We start from the raw sequence: 16,453 nt of genomic DNA on the forward strand, positions 1-16,453 counted from the left end.
ATAGAAGATTTGCAAGGGGGGGGGGGGGCTGGGCAGTTCCAGGGCCTGCTGCATACCAGGTCTGCTCTTGCTGAGTGCCTGAGTCTCTTACTGGGATAGCATTCTCCCAAGTTGTTTTTGTTTTGGGGTGGGGAGAGATTGGTACTGGGGATTGAGCCCACAGGTGCTTAACCACTGAGCCACATCCCTAGCCCTTTTTTTATTTTGTATTTTGAGATAGGGTCTTGTTAAGTTGCTCAGGGCCTTGCTAAATTGCTGAGGCTGGCCTCAAACTTGCAATCCCCCTGCCTCAGCCTCCCAAGTCATTGGGATTACAGGTGTGCGCCACCAAGCCCAGCAAGTTGTTCCTGGTTCTGAGGGAAGTGTGGACTATTCTCTACCAGGACCACTTTCCAGACACCTACACATGGTAGGTGGTAGACTTCCTACCCAAGTCTACTTCCAGAAGCCAATAGTGCCCTGAGCAGGAAAAGCACCCCAGGGTACCTCAGAGTAGTTCAGTCCTGTAGCCCAGGCAGGTCTCTGGAGTTGTGCTGCCCTCTGATATGCCTCTATCTCCTGCATTGATTGATTGATTTAGTCCTTTGTTTTGTTCAGTTGGAGCACCAGGCCAACTGGGCTCATCTGCTCCTTAGGAGATCATCTCCACAGAACACAATATACTATGTCAGTGCACCTCACAAGAGCCCATAATTTGGAATCAGACCCAACAACCTTGGCAAGTTAGTTCACCTGCAAATGCAAGGTGAAATGTCTACCTCACAGGGGTGTTGGGATTCATGGGTGAGTTAGCACGGTGCCCCAAATATGGCAGATATTATTAGTATGAAGTTGTTCTGAGCCTGACTCTGGGGCTGCAGGAGGGGGCTTCAGAAGAGGGGCCACTGAGGTGGGTCTGAGGAAGAAGTATCATCCTACTGGAGAGGGAAGTAGGAAGGACCATTCAGGGAGAAGCGTTGTCATGCTCAGTCCTTGGGGCTCTCTGCTTGGGCTGGACCTCTCAAGCCTCACCCATTTCTCCTATCCTAAGCAGATCACCAGACATTTTGAGGACTAAGAAGTGGAAGGGAAGCAATGGCCATGCTCCTGGTGCTCTGGTTGGGACTGGACACAGATCTGAGGGCTGGATTGCTCATAATGCCATAGTGCCCCCTCCACCATCTTCAGGAAAGTTGTAATTCGGGGGTCAAGGGCAAAGTGTTGTCCTCAATATAAAGTGACTGATGGTGGCTGCTAGAAAGGGAGGGCAACAACCACCACTCTAGCATGGAAAAGCAAGAGCTGTTCTGGTTCTCAGAATGACCTCAGAAATCCTCTGTCAATCTTTGAATAATGGTCATTAAATACTAAATAGTGGCAATAATTTTTTAAACCTGCAGCTTTTCTGCTATCAGTTTTCTTTCATGCTCTAGAGATAACTCATTCATCCAGAATTCACTCTCTGGCAATGTTGCTCACATGAAAAACAAGGCACAGACTCAAAAATCAGGTGAACAAGAAAAAGCCTGGACCTGAACATGGTAGGTTCATACCTGTGATTCCTGAGATTTGGAAGGAAGAGGCTGAAGCACAGCAAGTTCAAGGCCAACCTTGACAACTTAGAGAAACCCTGTCTCAAAAATAAAATAAAAAGCGTTGGGGATGTAGCTCAGAGGTATCTCCCACCAAAAAAGAAAGGAAAGAAAAGAACCTGGAGAAGCTGTGTTTTGTGTGTCTTTTATTTATTTTATGGGATGGTCAGTCAGGTGTGGTCACAAGAGGGCACACACGATAGGTGCAGGCAAACAAAGTTCTATAGGCAGGAGGTGCAGCCTGTCACTTGGAGCCACATAGGTGATCACAGGCGGCCGGAGGCAGAAGACTGTAAGTGATGAAAAGGCAGAGGCCAATATCTTTATTGGGTTCCCACGGGAAAGGCCAGGCAGGCAGGGTAAACCGTTTGGGAGTGGCTAGTTTGAATACTTTTAGAGGGCTCTAAACTATAGGGTGTCTCTAGTTGCCTGGTACCTGGTCCTAAGATGATTAAGGCAGAGGAACATTATCTCCAGGGTGTAGAGGCCAGATAGTAGAGGCTGGCTCTAGGTTGGCTGATCTGCATATCATCAAAAGCATGTTCCTTGCTATTTCTAAGAATTGACTAGCCCTGAGAGAGGCTGTCTTTCCACAGGGTTTGGAGTGGTGTGTGTGTGTGTGTGTGTGTGTGTGTGTTTTCAGTGCTGGGGATGGAACCCAGGCCCGTCTGCATGCCAGGCAAGTGTTCCACCACTACACTACACCCCCAGCCCTCCAACTAGGTTTTTTAAGAAGTCAAAACATTATGATATACAGAAAAAAATTTTAAAACGCACACAACTGGAGAGCCTTGCATGCCTCACACAGATGTTGTCTATCGTTATTTTCAGCACCATTTTCCAAGTTGAGGCTATTTATTTGAGTCTATCAGATGGTAAGCAATTTACAGAGTAACTGCTGGAGGTGGGCACTCTGACAGCAATGAAAAGTGGCCGTAGGCAACATAGGAGAAGACAGAAAAACAGACCAAGGACCCACAAAGCACAATGCCTGGGTCCATGTCCAAGGTCAAGTGTTTGAGGAGATCTCTGTTCCTGCCTAATCCGCCTCTTACCCAACATTTATTCTTCTAGCTCCTATCATCAGGCTCAGTTTCCTCCTTTGTAAAAGAAAATGATGGCCCACACAAGGTCACAGCCTGATAGTCAGGATGTTCAGGGAGACTGTTGGGCTGGGCAATGACAGTCCTTTTCTTGGATTTACCATGCCCCTGATGCTTTCTAAGTGCTAGGTGACTAACTTTGTTTAGTCCTTTCAACAACCTTAGGAGTGAGGCTCAGGCAGTCCTATAGTTTCCTGTCTGTTTGGAAGAGTCCCATGCTTGTTTTAATACTCTGCTGGATTTTTCCAGTTCGTTTGGTTCCCCATACTTTTTACTGGTGACTTATAATTATACATAATAGTGGGATTCATCGTTACATATTTATTCATGCGCATGCTAAACAGTATAATTGGGTCACTATTTTGAGAAATCGAAAGTCCAGTAGTCCATTTCAGAATACAGTATTTAGCCTTAATTGGGAGGTAAGATCCAATTGGAGCAATTTAAACTAGAACCCTTCCCTTTGCCAGTCCCAATTTTAAAAACTAGCCATCGAGTAGAACATAATCCAGAGCTCCTCCTATCAGAGCCAGAGGCAGTGCTGCTTTAGGAATAAAAACAGACGGCTTGCACGCCCACTACACCTTGCTTGCCAGACTTTGAAGTACACCCTTGCACACCAGCAAATTTGCCCTGCCCATCTACTTCTGATCATGTATTTGATTCTTGGTGGCACCCGGGTATTTCTAGCAATATCATCCTCCAGTATTTTCCCCTAAAGCTCTGCAGTTAATGTCTTGAAGTTCTTGATAATTCTGAAGCAGGGGCATGCCCTTTCCATTTGCCCCAGGCCCTGCAAATTATGCAGCTCGCCCAGGGTTCGAGGTCTTTCCTTTAGAGTGCTGGGTAACTTGCCCAAAGACACGTAACTGTTTGCCACTCAAGGTGTGGTCTCTGACCAATGGCATCAGCGTCACCCAGCGTCTGTCACCGTTGCTTTTTCCATCTCTGTATTTACTGGAAACATATCCTTATTTGTATGGGAAAGATTTCAATTTCTGATCTTCAAGTGAGATTACCTTTACACTATTTAGAGAAGGTGGGCTTCTAAAGGCCCCAAGTTGCAGTCCACCGGCGATCCCGCGCGCCAGCTAATTGGGACTGTCTACTCTCACTAGGGCGGAGCTAGCAATGTGCATTGAGAGCAAATTTAAGGAGGCATGTACCCTCGGGGCCTGATCCTGCACCAGCAAGTCTCTGAGAATTTAAGCCTCCTTAAATTTTGCAACCAGGGCTCCTTTTTGCCTCGCCCTTCTGACCGCTAGTGGGCTGCCTGCCCAAGCGGTTCTGCAACTCTGGGTCCTTAGAGCCTCAGTTTCCATTCGGGAATTCCTGGTTAGAGAGGCTCCTGCACGAGAACTCTAAAAAGGGGAGTGACTGCTTAAAATTAGAATTCAATTTTCCCGCCATCTCTTCCCATTTTTTAACTCTGGGAAGTCTGCAGCTTCCTCCGCCCCTCCCCGCGTCTCTGTTCACCGCTCAGCGTTGGAGATGGTTGGGGCCGGCCGCACCTTCTGTTGATTTCCCCCAACAAACTGCTCCACCCAGCAACAGGCAGCCCCTCCCATGGGCGGAGCCGGGGCGCTTTTACACCCGCCTCGTGCAGGTGGGAGGCCAGCCCCGGGACTGGCTGCTCTCCAGAACCCGCTCCAAGCCAGTCCCAACCCCCGCGAGGGCAGAGGCTCCCTGGTGAGCCTCCTCGGGATCCTCCTCAGCAAGGGACCGATCTTCCGCGGCCTCGGAGAGCCCTTTCCTAAGGAGAGCTGGGGAGGTCAGCGATCTTCCACGGCCAAAGTTCCCAAGAGCCAGCTAACCTTCAAACCCGCTTGGAGAGACTTCTTTTTTCTACCTCCCTTCCCCTCTCTTTTCCCTCAGTAGTCCACATGTAAGTTATAAGTGAGATTTCTTAAAACGAGGATTTCCTAACCCAGGAATCAAAATCTCCTGGGAATGGACACAGTTCCTTGCTGCCTTTCCATGACATAGGAAAAAAAAAAAAAAAAAAACTTGTGCTATGGAAAAATGCGGTCCTTTATGTGAGAAACCCCCTCCTGCTGGGGAGCACTGGAATGAAGCCCTGTGCGGGGGCACGTCTTGGATTGTGGAACATGGACTGCCCTTGGGCTGTTCACCCTCCTACTGGAGTCCCTTTTGTGCAGTAAACAACCTGCATTGTTTTAAGTGGTGGCTCTGGTAAAAGTCCTGCTGGTGATTTTTTTTTTTTTTTTTTTTTTTTTTTTTGGTCCTGGGGATTGAACTCAGGGGCACTCGATCACTGAGCCACATCCCCAGCCCTATTTTGAATTTTATTTAGAGACAGGGTTGCTTAGTACCTCACAGTTGCTGAGGCTGGCTTTGAACTTGCAATTCTCTGGTCTCAGCCTTCCAAGCCACTGGGATTACAGGCATGTGCCACCGTGCCCAGCCCTGCTGGTGATTCTGATGATCAGCCAAGTGGGAGCCTCTGAGGCCTAGAGAGCTGATGTGACCAGAGACATACCCTGTGGTCAGCACATGTCATTATGGCCATCCCATTCTTGCTCTGGAGTTCTGCATACATTCCCAGGCCAAATCTCTGCCTGTCCCTTTAGCCTACACAAAATCAGCTTCCAGGAACAACATTTAGGGAAGGGTGGATGGAGGAAGTACAGAAAGAGAAAGGAGCATGGAAAGAGGGGAGAGGCTCTTATCTATATCCAGCAATTCAGCCCTGTCTGATCAATCACATGGCTGAGTCATCCTGCATCCTGCCCCACCCCATCCCTTTGTCTACCCCAGGAATTTCTCCTTCCTGGATGGGTTATAGGGGGTAGGTAGGGTTGATGACCCTAGTAGGGATACAGGGAGTGTGGGCTCTGGAATTGGCTAAAAGCTCACTGAGCATTCTGGAAAGTAACAACCTTCTCAAGATGCCCCAGCTCTTTCAATAAGACAGGAAGGAAAGAGATGTTGCAAGCCAAGGAGTCCTTCTGGCATTTCCCTGTGGCACCAGTATATGAGGGAGTACTGGGATGGAGAGGTGAGTGGGTCAGTCTGCTTTCACTAAGTTACATTGTGTTTACACCCATGTGTGTGGCCTGGAGGCCAAGGCCTATGTATCACCCTTTGTGCTTTGTACTTAGGATATGCTCAATGCAATTCTTCTGCTCTGGTGAATGAACTGATGAATGGTTGAATGGTTATGGATGTTCTCGACTTATAATGGAATTATGTCTGAATAAGCCCAGTATAAGATGAAAATGCACTTAACACCCTAACCTACCGAACATCATAGCTTAGCAACACTGTAGAGCATACTCTGTTTCCCCTTATGATAGTATGGCTGGCTGGGAGCTGCCTGCTGCTCACTGTGCTGTACTGCATTGACAGAGTATGGAACTCATATTGCTAGCCTGGAAAACGAGAAGAATTCAAAACCCAAAGTTTCCATTTAATGTGTATCACTTTTGCACTATTGTAAAGTCAAATAAGCTGAACCATTTTATTTTTTGATGGTGGTGGGGTTTGCTGGGAATTGAACCCTGAGCCTCTGCATGCTAAGCCTATGCTTTACCGTGGGGCTACACCACCAGTCCAAGCAGAACCATCTCAAGTAGAGGAAGGGCTGTATATATTTCTGCTATAACAGGGCAACTTGATGGATGGCCTTGAGCAAAGCCATGGATTAGGCAAAATTTCTGTTTCATGTTTGTCTGTGGCCCTTCTAGCTCCTTCCTCTCCTGGCTGATTTTGCTCTGCTCACCACTCCACACCCCTTCCCTTGATTGAACCCGGGATCTCACACATGCGCTCTGCCCCTGCACTACACCCTCAGCCCCTGTGAGCTTTTCTATACCTTCAGAGAGCTCTCTTGGGTGTGCAGGACTCCATACTTCCTCCTTTTCCTGTGGGTGGTGCCCTTGTCTGGGACTTCCACTGCTCCTTCTCAGCAGCTTCCCAGTTCTGAGCCTCTTGCAGGAGTCTCCTATAGCTGGTTGCCCCTAGGAGGTGGGTAAGGGAGCCAGTTCTACTGACAGGTGGCACAGACTGTGCAAATGAGAACCGCCCCTGCTGATTCTGAGAAAATTTGCAAAGGTTTCTAAAAAGTGCTGTATTTGATGCTGGTGTGGACAGTTACACTGGCATCAAACGCAGCTGGTGAGGATATCAGGTGGCATATTTCTAGAAAGCAGTCTAAATTTTTAGGGCTAAGGCTGTAGCTCAGTGGCGGAGCGCTTGCCTAGCATGTGTGAGGCACTGGGTTTTATCCTTAGCACCACATAAAAATAAATAAAGACATTCTGTCCATCTACAACTACAAAAAAATTTTTTTTAAAGAATTTTTAAATTTTATACCCTTGAACCTAAAATTATACTTTAGACATTTACCTGAAATAATAGAGATGTGGCAAGATGTTTATGCACGATATTTATCATAGTACTTTTTTACATAGTGAAAAATGAAATTCAATCAAAATGAAAGGATTAAATATATTATGATACAGTTATAATCAAATTTTATGCAGTCATTAAAATTATGGCTTTGGGTTATTTTAATGATCTGTTAAGATGTTTATTAGCTGTAAGTGACAAAATTACTGTTTTTTTTTTTTTAATTTTTTAGTTGTAGATGGACACCATAACTTTATTTTGTTTATTTATTTTTACATGGTGCTGCGGGATCGAACCCAGTGCCTCACATGTGCCATGCAAGTGCTCTACTGCTGAGCCATAACCCCAGCCCCATAGTGTTCCTTTTTTAAAAATAAAATTTAATAAAAATAAATGTTAAATAAAATAAATAAAAATCCTGATTGTCAGCTAGGCATGGTGGCTGTAGTCCCAGAAACTTGGGAGACTGAGGAAGAAAGATCCCAAGTTGGAGGCCAGTCTTAGCAACTTAGCAACATTTTGTCTCAAAATAAAAAATAAAAAAGGCTGAGGATGTAGCTAAATGGTAAAGTGCCCCTGGATTCAATCCCTAGTACCAAAGAAACAAACAAAACCCTGATCATTTGTCTGAGTGATGGAATTTGTGGTTTTATCAACTTTTTGGTATTTTTCCAAATTTTCTATGATAAGCACAAATTTATTTAAGTATTTATTTATTGGTACAGGGGATTGAAGCCAGGGGTACTTTACCACAAAGCTACACCCCAGCCCTTTATTATTTTAGTTTGAGACAGGTTTTTGCTAAATTTCTGAGGCTGACCTTCAACTTCTCATCCTCCTGCCTCAGCCTCTCAAGTTGATAGAATTTTAGGTATGTGCCAACACACTCAGCACAAATTTATTTTTATGGTATTAAGAATTACAGAAATTTGTTTTGAAGTCTTTTCTGGATCTGCAGACGGCTCCCTTCCAGGCCTTCCTTAGCCACACTCTTACTGCAGGACTCTGATGCTGGTCACTGCTAGGGGAAGTGCCCCTGTGTTTGTCAGGGACCAGCCTTAAAGCACACAGCTCTGGGAGCCTGTATTCTGGCACTACTTTTGTCACTAACTGGATGAAGACCTTGGACAAGTCAATTTATTTCTCTGGGGCTTTGAGGGGGGTCCTCACTTATAAAATGAAGCATCTGATTAGATGATTGTTAGGGGTTGGATGGTGATCCTGTGATTCTGATGAGTGTCTGGAGTCAAAGTATTCATTTCAAATAAAGTTTCACGATTTACCCTTCATATATATATATATCTTAAATTGAGGATGCTCACTTAAAACTAAAGAAATGACTCTCTAATGGTGGAATGTTATATCAGTTTGTGAAACACCTTCACCCAAACACTGACCTAATAGCTTTGGACACACAGCCAACACATGCTAGTCATTACTGGTCCTTAATGACAAAAAAAGGGAGGAGGGCTGTGAGGGTCAGGGACTCTTTTATTCTTGAGAAGTGTCTGCCTGCAGAACAAGATGAAACCCTGGGTCTGGAACTTCCTTCCCTGGCAGGCTCCCCTATTCGCTACTGTTTGCTTCCTTCTGTCCCTCCACCTCCCTGTGGTCGAGCTGGGCTTATGTCAGCAGTGTTCCCTGGTAATCTGGTGGCCCAGCCACCACAGCCTGGGGAAGGAAGGGGTGTGACTCATGCCCCACGTCCAGTGAATCACAGAATGGGCTGGACCAGGGGCTTCCCTAGGAGGGCAAGAAGGTTCTAGGTGTGCAGAGGGCTGAACTCGCTGCTGGTAGGAGGGCGCTTTCTCCCTTTCTCATTTCTCATTTGGGAATCCTTCTTGCCAAAGACATCTCTTGCAAATTCCACCTCTTTTAAGCCTCAGAACCAGGGCAGCTTCTGTGAGGAAGAAGGAGCTGAACAAAGCCAAAGAGGATTAGAACTCCCCAGTCTCTCCTGTCCTGGGTTTGAGCCCAGCCAGCTTTCAGAGCTGGGACAGGTCCTGGAGAAGCAAATGCATTTGTGATGCTCTGGGCAAGTTATTCAAGGCTGAAGAACTGAGATGAGAAACCCACCACATGGGGTTACTGTGTATTAAATAAAACGAGTATAACCTAGCGCCTCTAAAGAAATCAGGGTGGAAATCCCGTCCAAAAGCCAGTGTGTCATTATCCTGGCAACACAGTGCCCTGCCAGCTTTCCCTGGGGCCTGGCTTGGACTCACAGGGGCAGCAGTGTGGCAGAAGGCCCAGCTCGGGGGCCCCTGGGGTGGACTTGGAAGCAGCGGTGGGGCTTTGGAAGACACCCTGTCCCTTCCACAACCGGGGGGCCCCTTCTTCCACTATGGTCTTCTCGTCCCTTCTGGGCATCTGAGGGCCTTTCCCTTACCTCATCAGGCAAGGGGAGTTTGACAGGGCCCTTCACACTGAGTGCAAATGGGTAAAGGTGACTGTGCTCCAAGACAGGTCAGTGCTACTGCTACTCCTGTTTCCTTTTGGGTGATCCTGGGGATTGAACCCAAGGCTTGCCATTGATCTACATCCTCAAGCCCCTTCCCTATTTTTTTTCTTCTTTCTTTCTTTCTTTCTTTCTTTTTTTTTTTTTTTGAGACAGGGTCTCACTAAGTTGCCCAGACTGACCTCAAACTTGCCATCCTCCTGCCTCAGCCTCCAGAATAGCTGGGATTGCAGGTGTGTGCCACTGTGTTCTATTTCATGTTTCCTGTTGTTTCGGTGCCGGTATGGCTTGGTAGTGCATTGTTGTTGATCTTGTCTTGATACTTGATAATCTGTTCATTGTGGATGTTTTGGGCATTAATTTTGATTTTTTTTAAATATTTTTTTTTTTTTAGTTGTTGATGGACCTTTACTTAATTTCTTTATATGTGGTGCTGAGAATGAAACCCAGAGCCTCACACATGCTTGGCAAGCACTGGACAAGGATCAACAACCCCAGCCGCGTTTTTTTTTTTTTTTTTTTTAATGGGGATTGAACCACGGGGAGCTCTGCCACTAAGCTACACCTCCAGTCCTTTTATTTATTTATTTATTTTAATTTTTTTTAGTTGTTGATAGATCTTTTATTTATTTATACGTGGTGCTGAGAATTGAACCCAGGGTCTCACACATGCCAGGCAAGTGCCTTACCACTGAGCCTCAGCCCCAGCCCTTATTTTTTATTCTGATACAGGGTCTAAGTTGCCGAGGCTGGCCTGGAACTTGCCATCCTCCTGCCTCAGCCTCCTGAGTTGCTGAGATTGTCACCACCATGCACCATTATTTTTAAAAATGTTAAACTCAAATATTATTTATCTACGTTATTGAGTTCCTTGGCTCCTCCTTAAATTTTGCCCGGAATGCTGGATTCTTTGGTTCTCGTCCCCCCACTCCCTTTGGCATGGTAGATCTTGGGGACAGAATGTTTCCTGGGCACCAGCTCTCTCCCTGCAGACTGCACCAGCTGTCTTAAAGTTGTGACTTTCCGGTTAATAAGGACTCTTCTCTGCCTCCACCAGATGCCCAAAAACACTTGCCATCCCACTTCCATCCTACCCATCCTCCCACTTCCATTTCCACTGAGTGCAGGGTAGGTTCCCAAATCCTTTCAGTGCCCTTTAGTTGCGTAACTATCAACCCAAGTGCCAGTCTAGCACCGGGTTAAATCTGGGGCGGAGGAAACTGGGCAGAGACTGGCAGAGTTATGAAGCGCAGGGCACCCCAAGGGCGCCCTGCCAGGTCGGAGAAAGCTGGGGCGGGGTTGGCAGACTCTGCACCTAAGACTAATCACCGGCCTTGGAGCACCTTCAGGTGGGACGTGGAGGCAAAGATCCCAACCCTGCCCGACTTCCTGCCCGGGAGGCCCCGCGGTCTCCGGCTCTGGACAAGCGCCAGGGAGGCGTCGCCCGCCGGTGTCGGAGCGGCTTCCTGGGCGCAGTGGGCGCGGGCTGCGCGGGCGCGGAAAAGCGCGAAGCGTCGGGACAGCTCACTGGGGTGGCCCGGGCGTGCGGGCGGCTACATGGAGGACGGCGTGCTCAAGGAGGGTTTCCTGGTGAAGAGGGTGAGTGCGGGTCGATGCGCCCACGGCGGGGCCCCGCTGCTTCTCACCTGAGCGGGGCCAGGCGCTCGCCGAGTCCCCATCCCCAACCCCATGGTGGGATCGGGTGACTGGGGCCCTGTTGCGCGGAGCTGCCTGCCGGTGGGAACAGAGGGGTGCACGGAGGTTGGACGCTGGCACCAAGGCGGAGTAAAGCTTTCCAAAGAAAAGAGGGGCCGCGGCAAAGGCACGGCGAGGATCGCGCTTGTATAGTGCGGTGTGGGGTCAGGCGACGCATCTGAAGTGGGAATCTTAAAATTTATTGGGCCTGGGAATGTAGCACATTGGTACAGCGGGAGTTTAGCCAGCACGAGGCTGTGGCGCTCATCCCCAGCACCACACACAAAACAAAACAGATTAAAATATTATGAATAAGGGATGGAGAGAGAGAGGATAGTTAACCGGCACAGGGGTACAGTTGCAAAGAAAGAATAACTTCTAATATTCTGTAGCTCAATAGGATAACTATGATTGACAGCAATTCAAAATAGTTAGATGGGAGGATTTCAAAGTGTTCCCAACCCAAAGAAATGATCCATGTTTGAGGTAATGGATATGCCAATTACCCTGATTATTATACATTGCATACATGTACTGAAAGGTCACATTGGACACCTATACATGTGTACCACTATTATGAGTCAATTTGAAAAAGAAAAAAGTTATGAATAGTATATTTAAATATATTTTTATTTATTTATTTGGTACTGATGATTGAACCCAGGTCTTGCACATGCTAAACAAATGCTCTACCATCTAGCTCCACCTCCAGGATAAATATAATTTATTAAAACAACAAGAGCGTGCTCCATAATTACATCTTGGAGGAAGGGGGAATGCTGTATTTCTTTAGCACTGACTGTGCCAATCCTGGGTATTGTCTTGTTTAATCCTCCCTATAGTCCGTACAATGTGAATAGAGACACATTGCCCATTTTCACCAAGGAGGAAGCAAAGCTCAGAGTGGTTAAGTAACTTGCTCTGAAAGTAGTAAGTGCTGGAGCCGGGATCAAATCCCTCTGGTTGACTCCCTCCTGTCTACCAAGCAGCATGTGCGGTGGATATTATTTAAATGAGGAAAATGAGGATCAGAAAAATGAAAGAGTTTGCCCAGAGCTAGTAATAGCTGGGATGAGAACAGTCCTTCCTCAACCTCGCCCCATATGGCCCACAGTGAGCAAGAGTGCAAACAAAAGCAGAATGCTTGCAGTCAAGGTGGAAAATGAATGAAAGAGCAGCCACAAGAGGGGATATCAAATACCACCTTTGATATTTTAAAGAACTTTTAGGAGTGAAGTTGTAGTTTAATGGTAGATTGCTTGCCTGACATTTGCAGGACCCTAAATTCGATCCTCAGCACCAAACACAAAATTTAAAAAAAAAATTAACCCTGATGTTAACAGTAACTGTTTTAGCTAACATCATAATGTAACATGCAGATAAATGAATCTGGGACTGAGCATTTTGCTCTTTCCCCTGAGTTACAGCTTTGGGACGGGGTGATGAAGGGACTCTCCCTCTTACTGCCTTTCCTGGTGGCCAGATCAGCTCTATCTGCCCTGAAGGCTCAAATTGTTTTCTTATTCCATTTATAGTGTGTCTACCTTGTATTGCACGGTATTTGATATTAGAAGGCAGGTGTGTTATTTGCTCAAAGCTATAAGGAGGATAGGAGGCTGATGCCAGATCAAGGGTCAGACTGAACATGAGCAGTCCCAGAATTCCATGCCCACTTCATGCCCCTGTGACTATGATGACAGCCTGGTCCCCTAGGGTCTGTGGAGGTCGCTGCACAACCTGTGGGGGGACTTCTGCTGTCTCCCACTGCACTGTAGCTTGAGGTGGTGGGATGAGGTGGGTGGAGAGTTTTGGTCCAACTGTGGATCACCAGTCCCTGGTAGGGGCCTATGGAGGGCTGGAGTTTACTTGAGGTTAGTCCCCCTCAGATGGGGCTCTATTCCAGGGGTTACCTACATGATTTCCCACCTCTGCTACCACACTGAGTCAGATGACCTGCTTAGGAAAGCCAGGGTGCAGAGAAGTGAGAACCATATGGCCCCCCAGCCTACCAAAAGAAAAGGGCTTGGTTGAAATACCCAAATACCTCATTTCAGCCAAACCCAAAGTGTGGGATTTGAAGTCTGATCCTAAGGCAAGTGGAATCCACGCCTCTTCCTGCTCCCTGAGGAAGGTGGCCTCAATGCCCCTGCTATGGGCACCACCTGCTGATCAGTCCCAATCACCATGCTCTGTGTCCCTTTATCTGCCAAGTGGACCAGCAGCCCCTGTGTCCACTGAAAGTTACAGGAGCAGGACACTAGGAGTCTGAAGGTTTAGCAGGGTTTACAGCCCAGAGGTGGGGGCAGGGCCCAGCTAAAAGCCACAGTACAGCATAGTCATCAGCTTTCAGCATCGGGAGGGCCATGCTGGAGACAGGCAGGGGCATGATGGATTTGGTTCCTAATCCCGCCCAGACAAGAAGGAAGCAAAGCTGCAGGCAAAATGCAGGGAGCTCACAGGGTTTGGCTATCAGGAGAGAGGGGGGAAGGAGGCAGGAAGCCTCGGTGGTGGGACCACAGGTAGGTGGCCCGCAGAGGTAGGGGCACTTTGAGGCATCGACACAGGGCTCATTATCTTGAACCACATTGCAATGTTAACACGTTTTGACCTGGGAATTTTATATATAGGACTCCATCCCAAGGAAATACTATAAAAGCTTTATGAACAAAGCCTTAGATCTATGTTTGAAAACAACCTAGAAACTACAAATATGTCCTCCTAAATAAATAAATGATTAGTTAAATTATGGTTATGTGGATGTTAAAAATGTTTATTGTGTTAAAATCCAAGGAGTTAAAAAGACACAAGATATGAGAAAAGAAAAGATATGCATAGAAATAGAAAGACCAGAAGGAGTTCTGGAGGCTGGAAGTCCAAAATCAAGGTGTAGGCAGGGCCATGCTCCCTCTGAAACCTATTGGGTAGGATCTTTGTCAATTCTTGGTGTTCCTTGCCTTATAGATGTGTCTCTGCAATCTCTGGGTCATCACATGTCTATCTTCTCCCTGCATGTCTGTTGGTGTCCAAATTTTCCTCTTCCTCTAAGTGTCAGGTAGGCATTCAGGATGCCAAGATGTGGAGGCAGGGTATAAAGGATGCCGATGGAGGACTAGACAGGAAGAATCATGTCCCTGTTTATGGTAAATCCCATTACCATGACAGCTCCCTCCCCTGAGGACTTATCACCATGACAATTCTCAGCACAGGTTTGGTGTTTTAAAATGACCAATGGGATAGGAAGGATAGTAGAATGAATCAGACATTATGACTCTGTGTGCATATATGATTACCCGACTGGTGTAACTCTACATCATGTACAACCAGAAGAATGAGACATTATACTCCATTTATGTATGATGTGTCAAAAGGCATTCTACCGTCATGTATAACTAATTAGAACAAATGAAAAAAAAAAAAAAGACCAACTAAGAAAAAATAATAAAAAATAAAATGACCAATGGGGGTAAATTAGATGGTATGCGAATTAGGTTTTCTAAAGTAACTAGAGGCGGAAAATTAGACAATATTCCAATCAGGTATCATAAGATAACCAACAGGGGGAAAGTGGGGTAAGGTCTTCAATCAGGTCTGTGTGGGGAAGAGAATGCCGCACAGCTCAGCATTGTAAGACACTGATTTCCAGACATCAGGGCCCTGAGCTTCTCTTGCTTGGCCTACTCTGCTCTGCTCTACCTTACCGAGTGCTACTTCCACCGTTATCTATACTTTGCCTGTTACTTGTGTATGTCTTGCTCAATTCTTTCTTTGGGTCACCAAGGACCTGGACCTTGACAATAACATAAGGACTCCAGTCACACTGGGTTAGTACCCACCCTCATCTGGTATGACTTCATTTTAATTTAATTACATCTACAAAGACTTAATTTCCGAATAAGATCACATTCACAGGTACCAGAGGTTAGAACCTCAAGGTATGTTTTTGAGAGATACAATTTATCCCGTAATAAGTACCATCTTTGCTTTTGGGCGGGGGAGAGAGGATTGTAGGGCCTTGGGCAGACTGTTTTGGGCCCCTGTTTCCTCATCTTTAAAGTTGGGGGTAGAGTAGACCTTTCCTAACGATCTCTTCAGCTGGGACATTCTGTGTCACCTAATCCCAGCCCTGAGGTGCCATCCCATCTTATGGCCCCCTCTTTCTTCTAAAAGGGCACCTGAAACTTAGTCACTCAGTTCTCCAACTGGCCTCTGGTCACAGCCAGCTACTTGCAGACAAGGTGTATAAAGAGGGAGGCTTCTCTGTGCCTGGGGACAAATGTGCTGGTAGAGAGGGGCCTGGGTTCTTTCTCAGCTTTACCACTGTTTTTAGCCCCTGACCCACTTGGTCCAGTGACTTTGGACCAGTTACTTACAACCATGCTCACTGTGTCACTTACTGTAGATCAGGGACACTGGTGCCTTCCTACTAGTTTTGTGTAATGTTCCAGCAGCTTCCAGCTGAGCTCCCTACTGCAGCCTCATTTGCTTCATTCAGTGGTCTCTTCCTAGGCAGGGTGGGGTCTCTTTCTATGCTGGGCAGGAGCAGTGCTGCACACCTGTAATCCCAGCTGCTCAGGAGGCTGAGGCAGGAGGATGGTGAGTTCAAAGTCAGCCTCAGCAATTTAGTGAGGGCCTAAGCAACTCAGTGAGGCTCTGTCTCTAAATAAAATGCAACAAAGGGCTGGGTCTGTAGCTCAGTAGTTGAGTGCCCCTGAGTTCAATCCCCCAGGACCAAAAATAAAAAATAGATTGATTAATTAATTAATTTAATTTAATATAGAAAAGGGCTGGAAATGTGGCTTAGTGGTTAAGCACCCACAAGTTCAATCCCAGGTATATATATATATATATATATATATATATATATATATATATATATATAAAGAGAGACCTTCTCTGAGAACAACAACAACAGCAAAATGAGTTGGGGATGTAGCTCAGTGGTTAAGCACTCCTGGGTTCAGTCCCTGATACCAAAAAAAAAGAAGAAGAAAGAAAAAATAAAAACAATCAGTGATCTCTTTCTTTCTCTTTTTTGTGAGGGAGGGAGGCAGGGACTGGGAATCGAACCCAGGGACACTTTACCACTGAGCAACATTCCCAGCCCTTTTTATTTTTTATTCTGAGACAGTCTAGCTAAGTTTCTGAGGCTGGCCTTGAACTTGTGATCTCCTGCGTCAGGCTCCTGAGTTGATGGGATTATAGGCAAGTGCCACTCGCCTAGCCAGAGTGATAATTTTAACACAAGAATCTAAACC

The 16,453-nt window shown here is 46.5% G+C and overlaps 1 protein-coding gene across 1 annotated transcript in view; it reads left to right on the plus strand.

Moving 5' to 3' along the window:
• Positions 1-10,697: 10,697 nt before the first annotated feature.
• Plek2 (pleckstrin 2) overlaps positions 10,698-16,453 on the plus strand; it is a 28,782-nt gene continuing 23,026 nt past the window's right edge. Inside the window, exon 1 of the mRNA XM_046461893.2 lies at positions 10,698-11,102. Coding sequence (XP_046317849.1) covers positions 10,746-11,102 — 357 coding nt within the window. The 5' untranslated portion in view covers positions 10,698-10,745. The remainder of the gene's footprint in view (positions 11,103-16,453) is intronic.

Source organism: Marmota monax, unplaced genomic scaffold, assembly GCF_021218885.2.
Source record: "Marmota monax isolate L192 unplaced genomic scaffold, Marmota_monax_Labrador192_F-V1.1 WCK01_AAM20220418_F8-fsc00001, whole genome shotgun sequence".
Lineage (NCBI taxonomy): Eukaryota > Metazoa > Chordata > Mammalia > Rodentia > Sciuridae > Marmota > Marmota monax.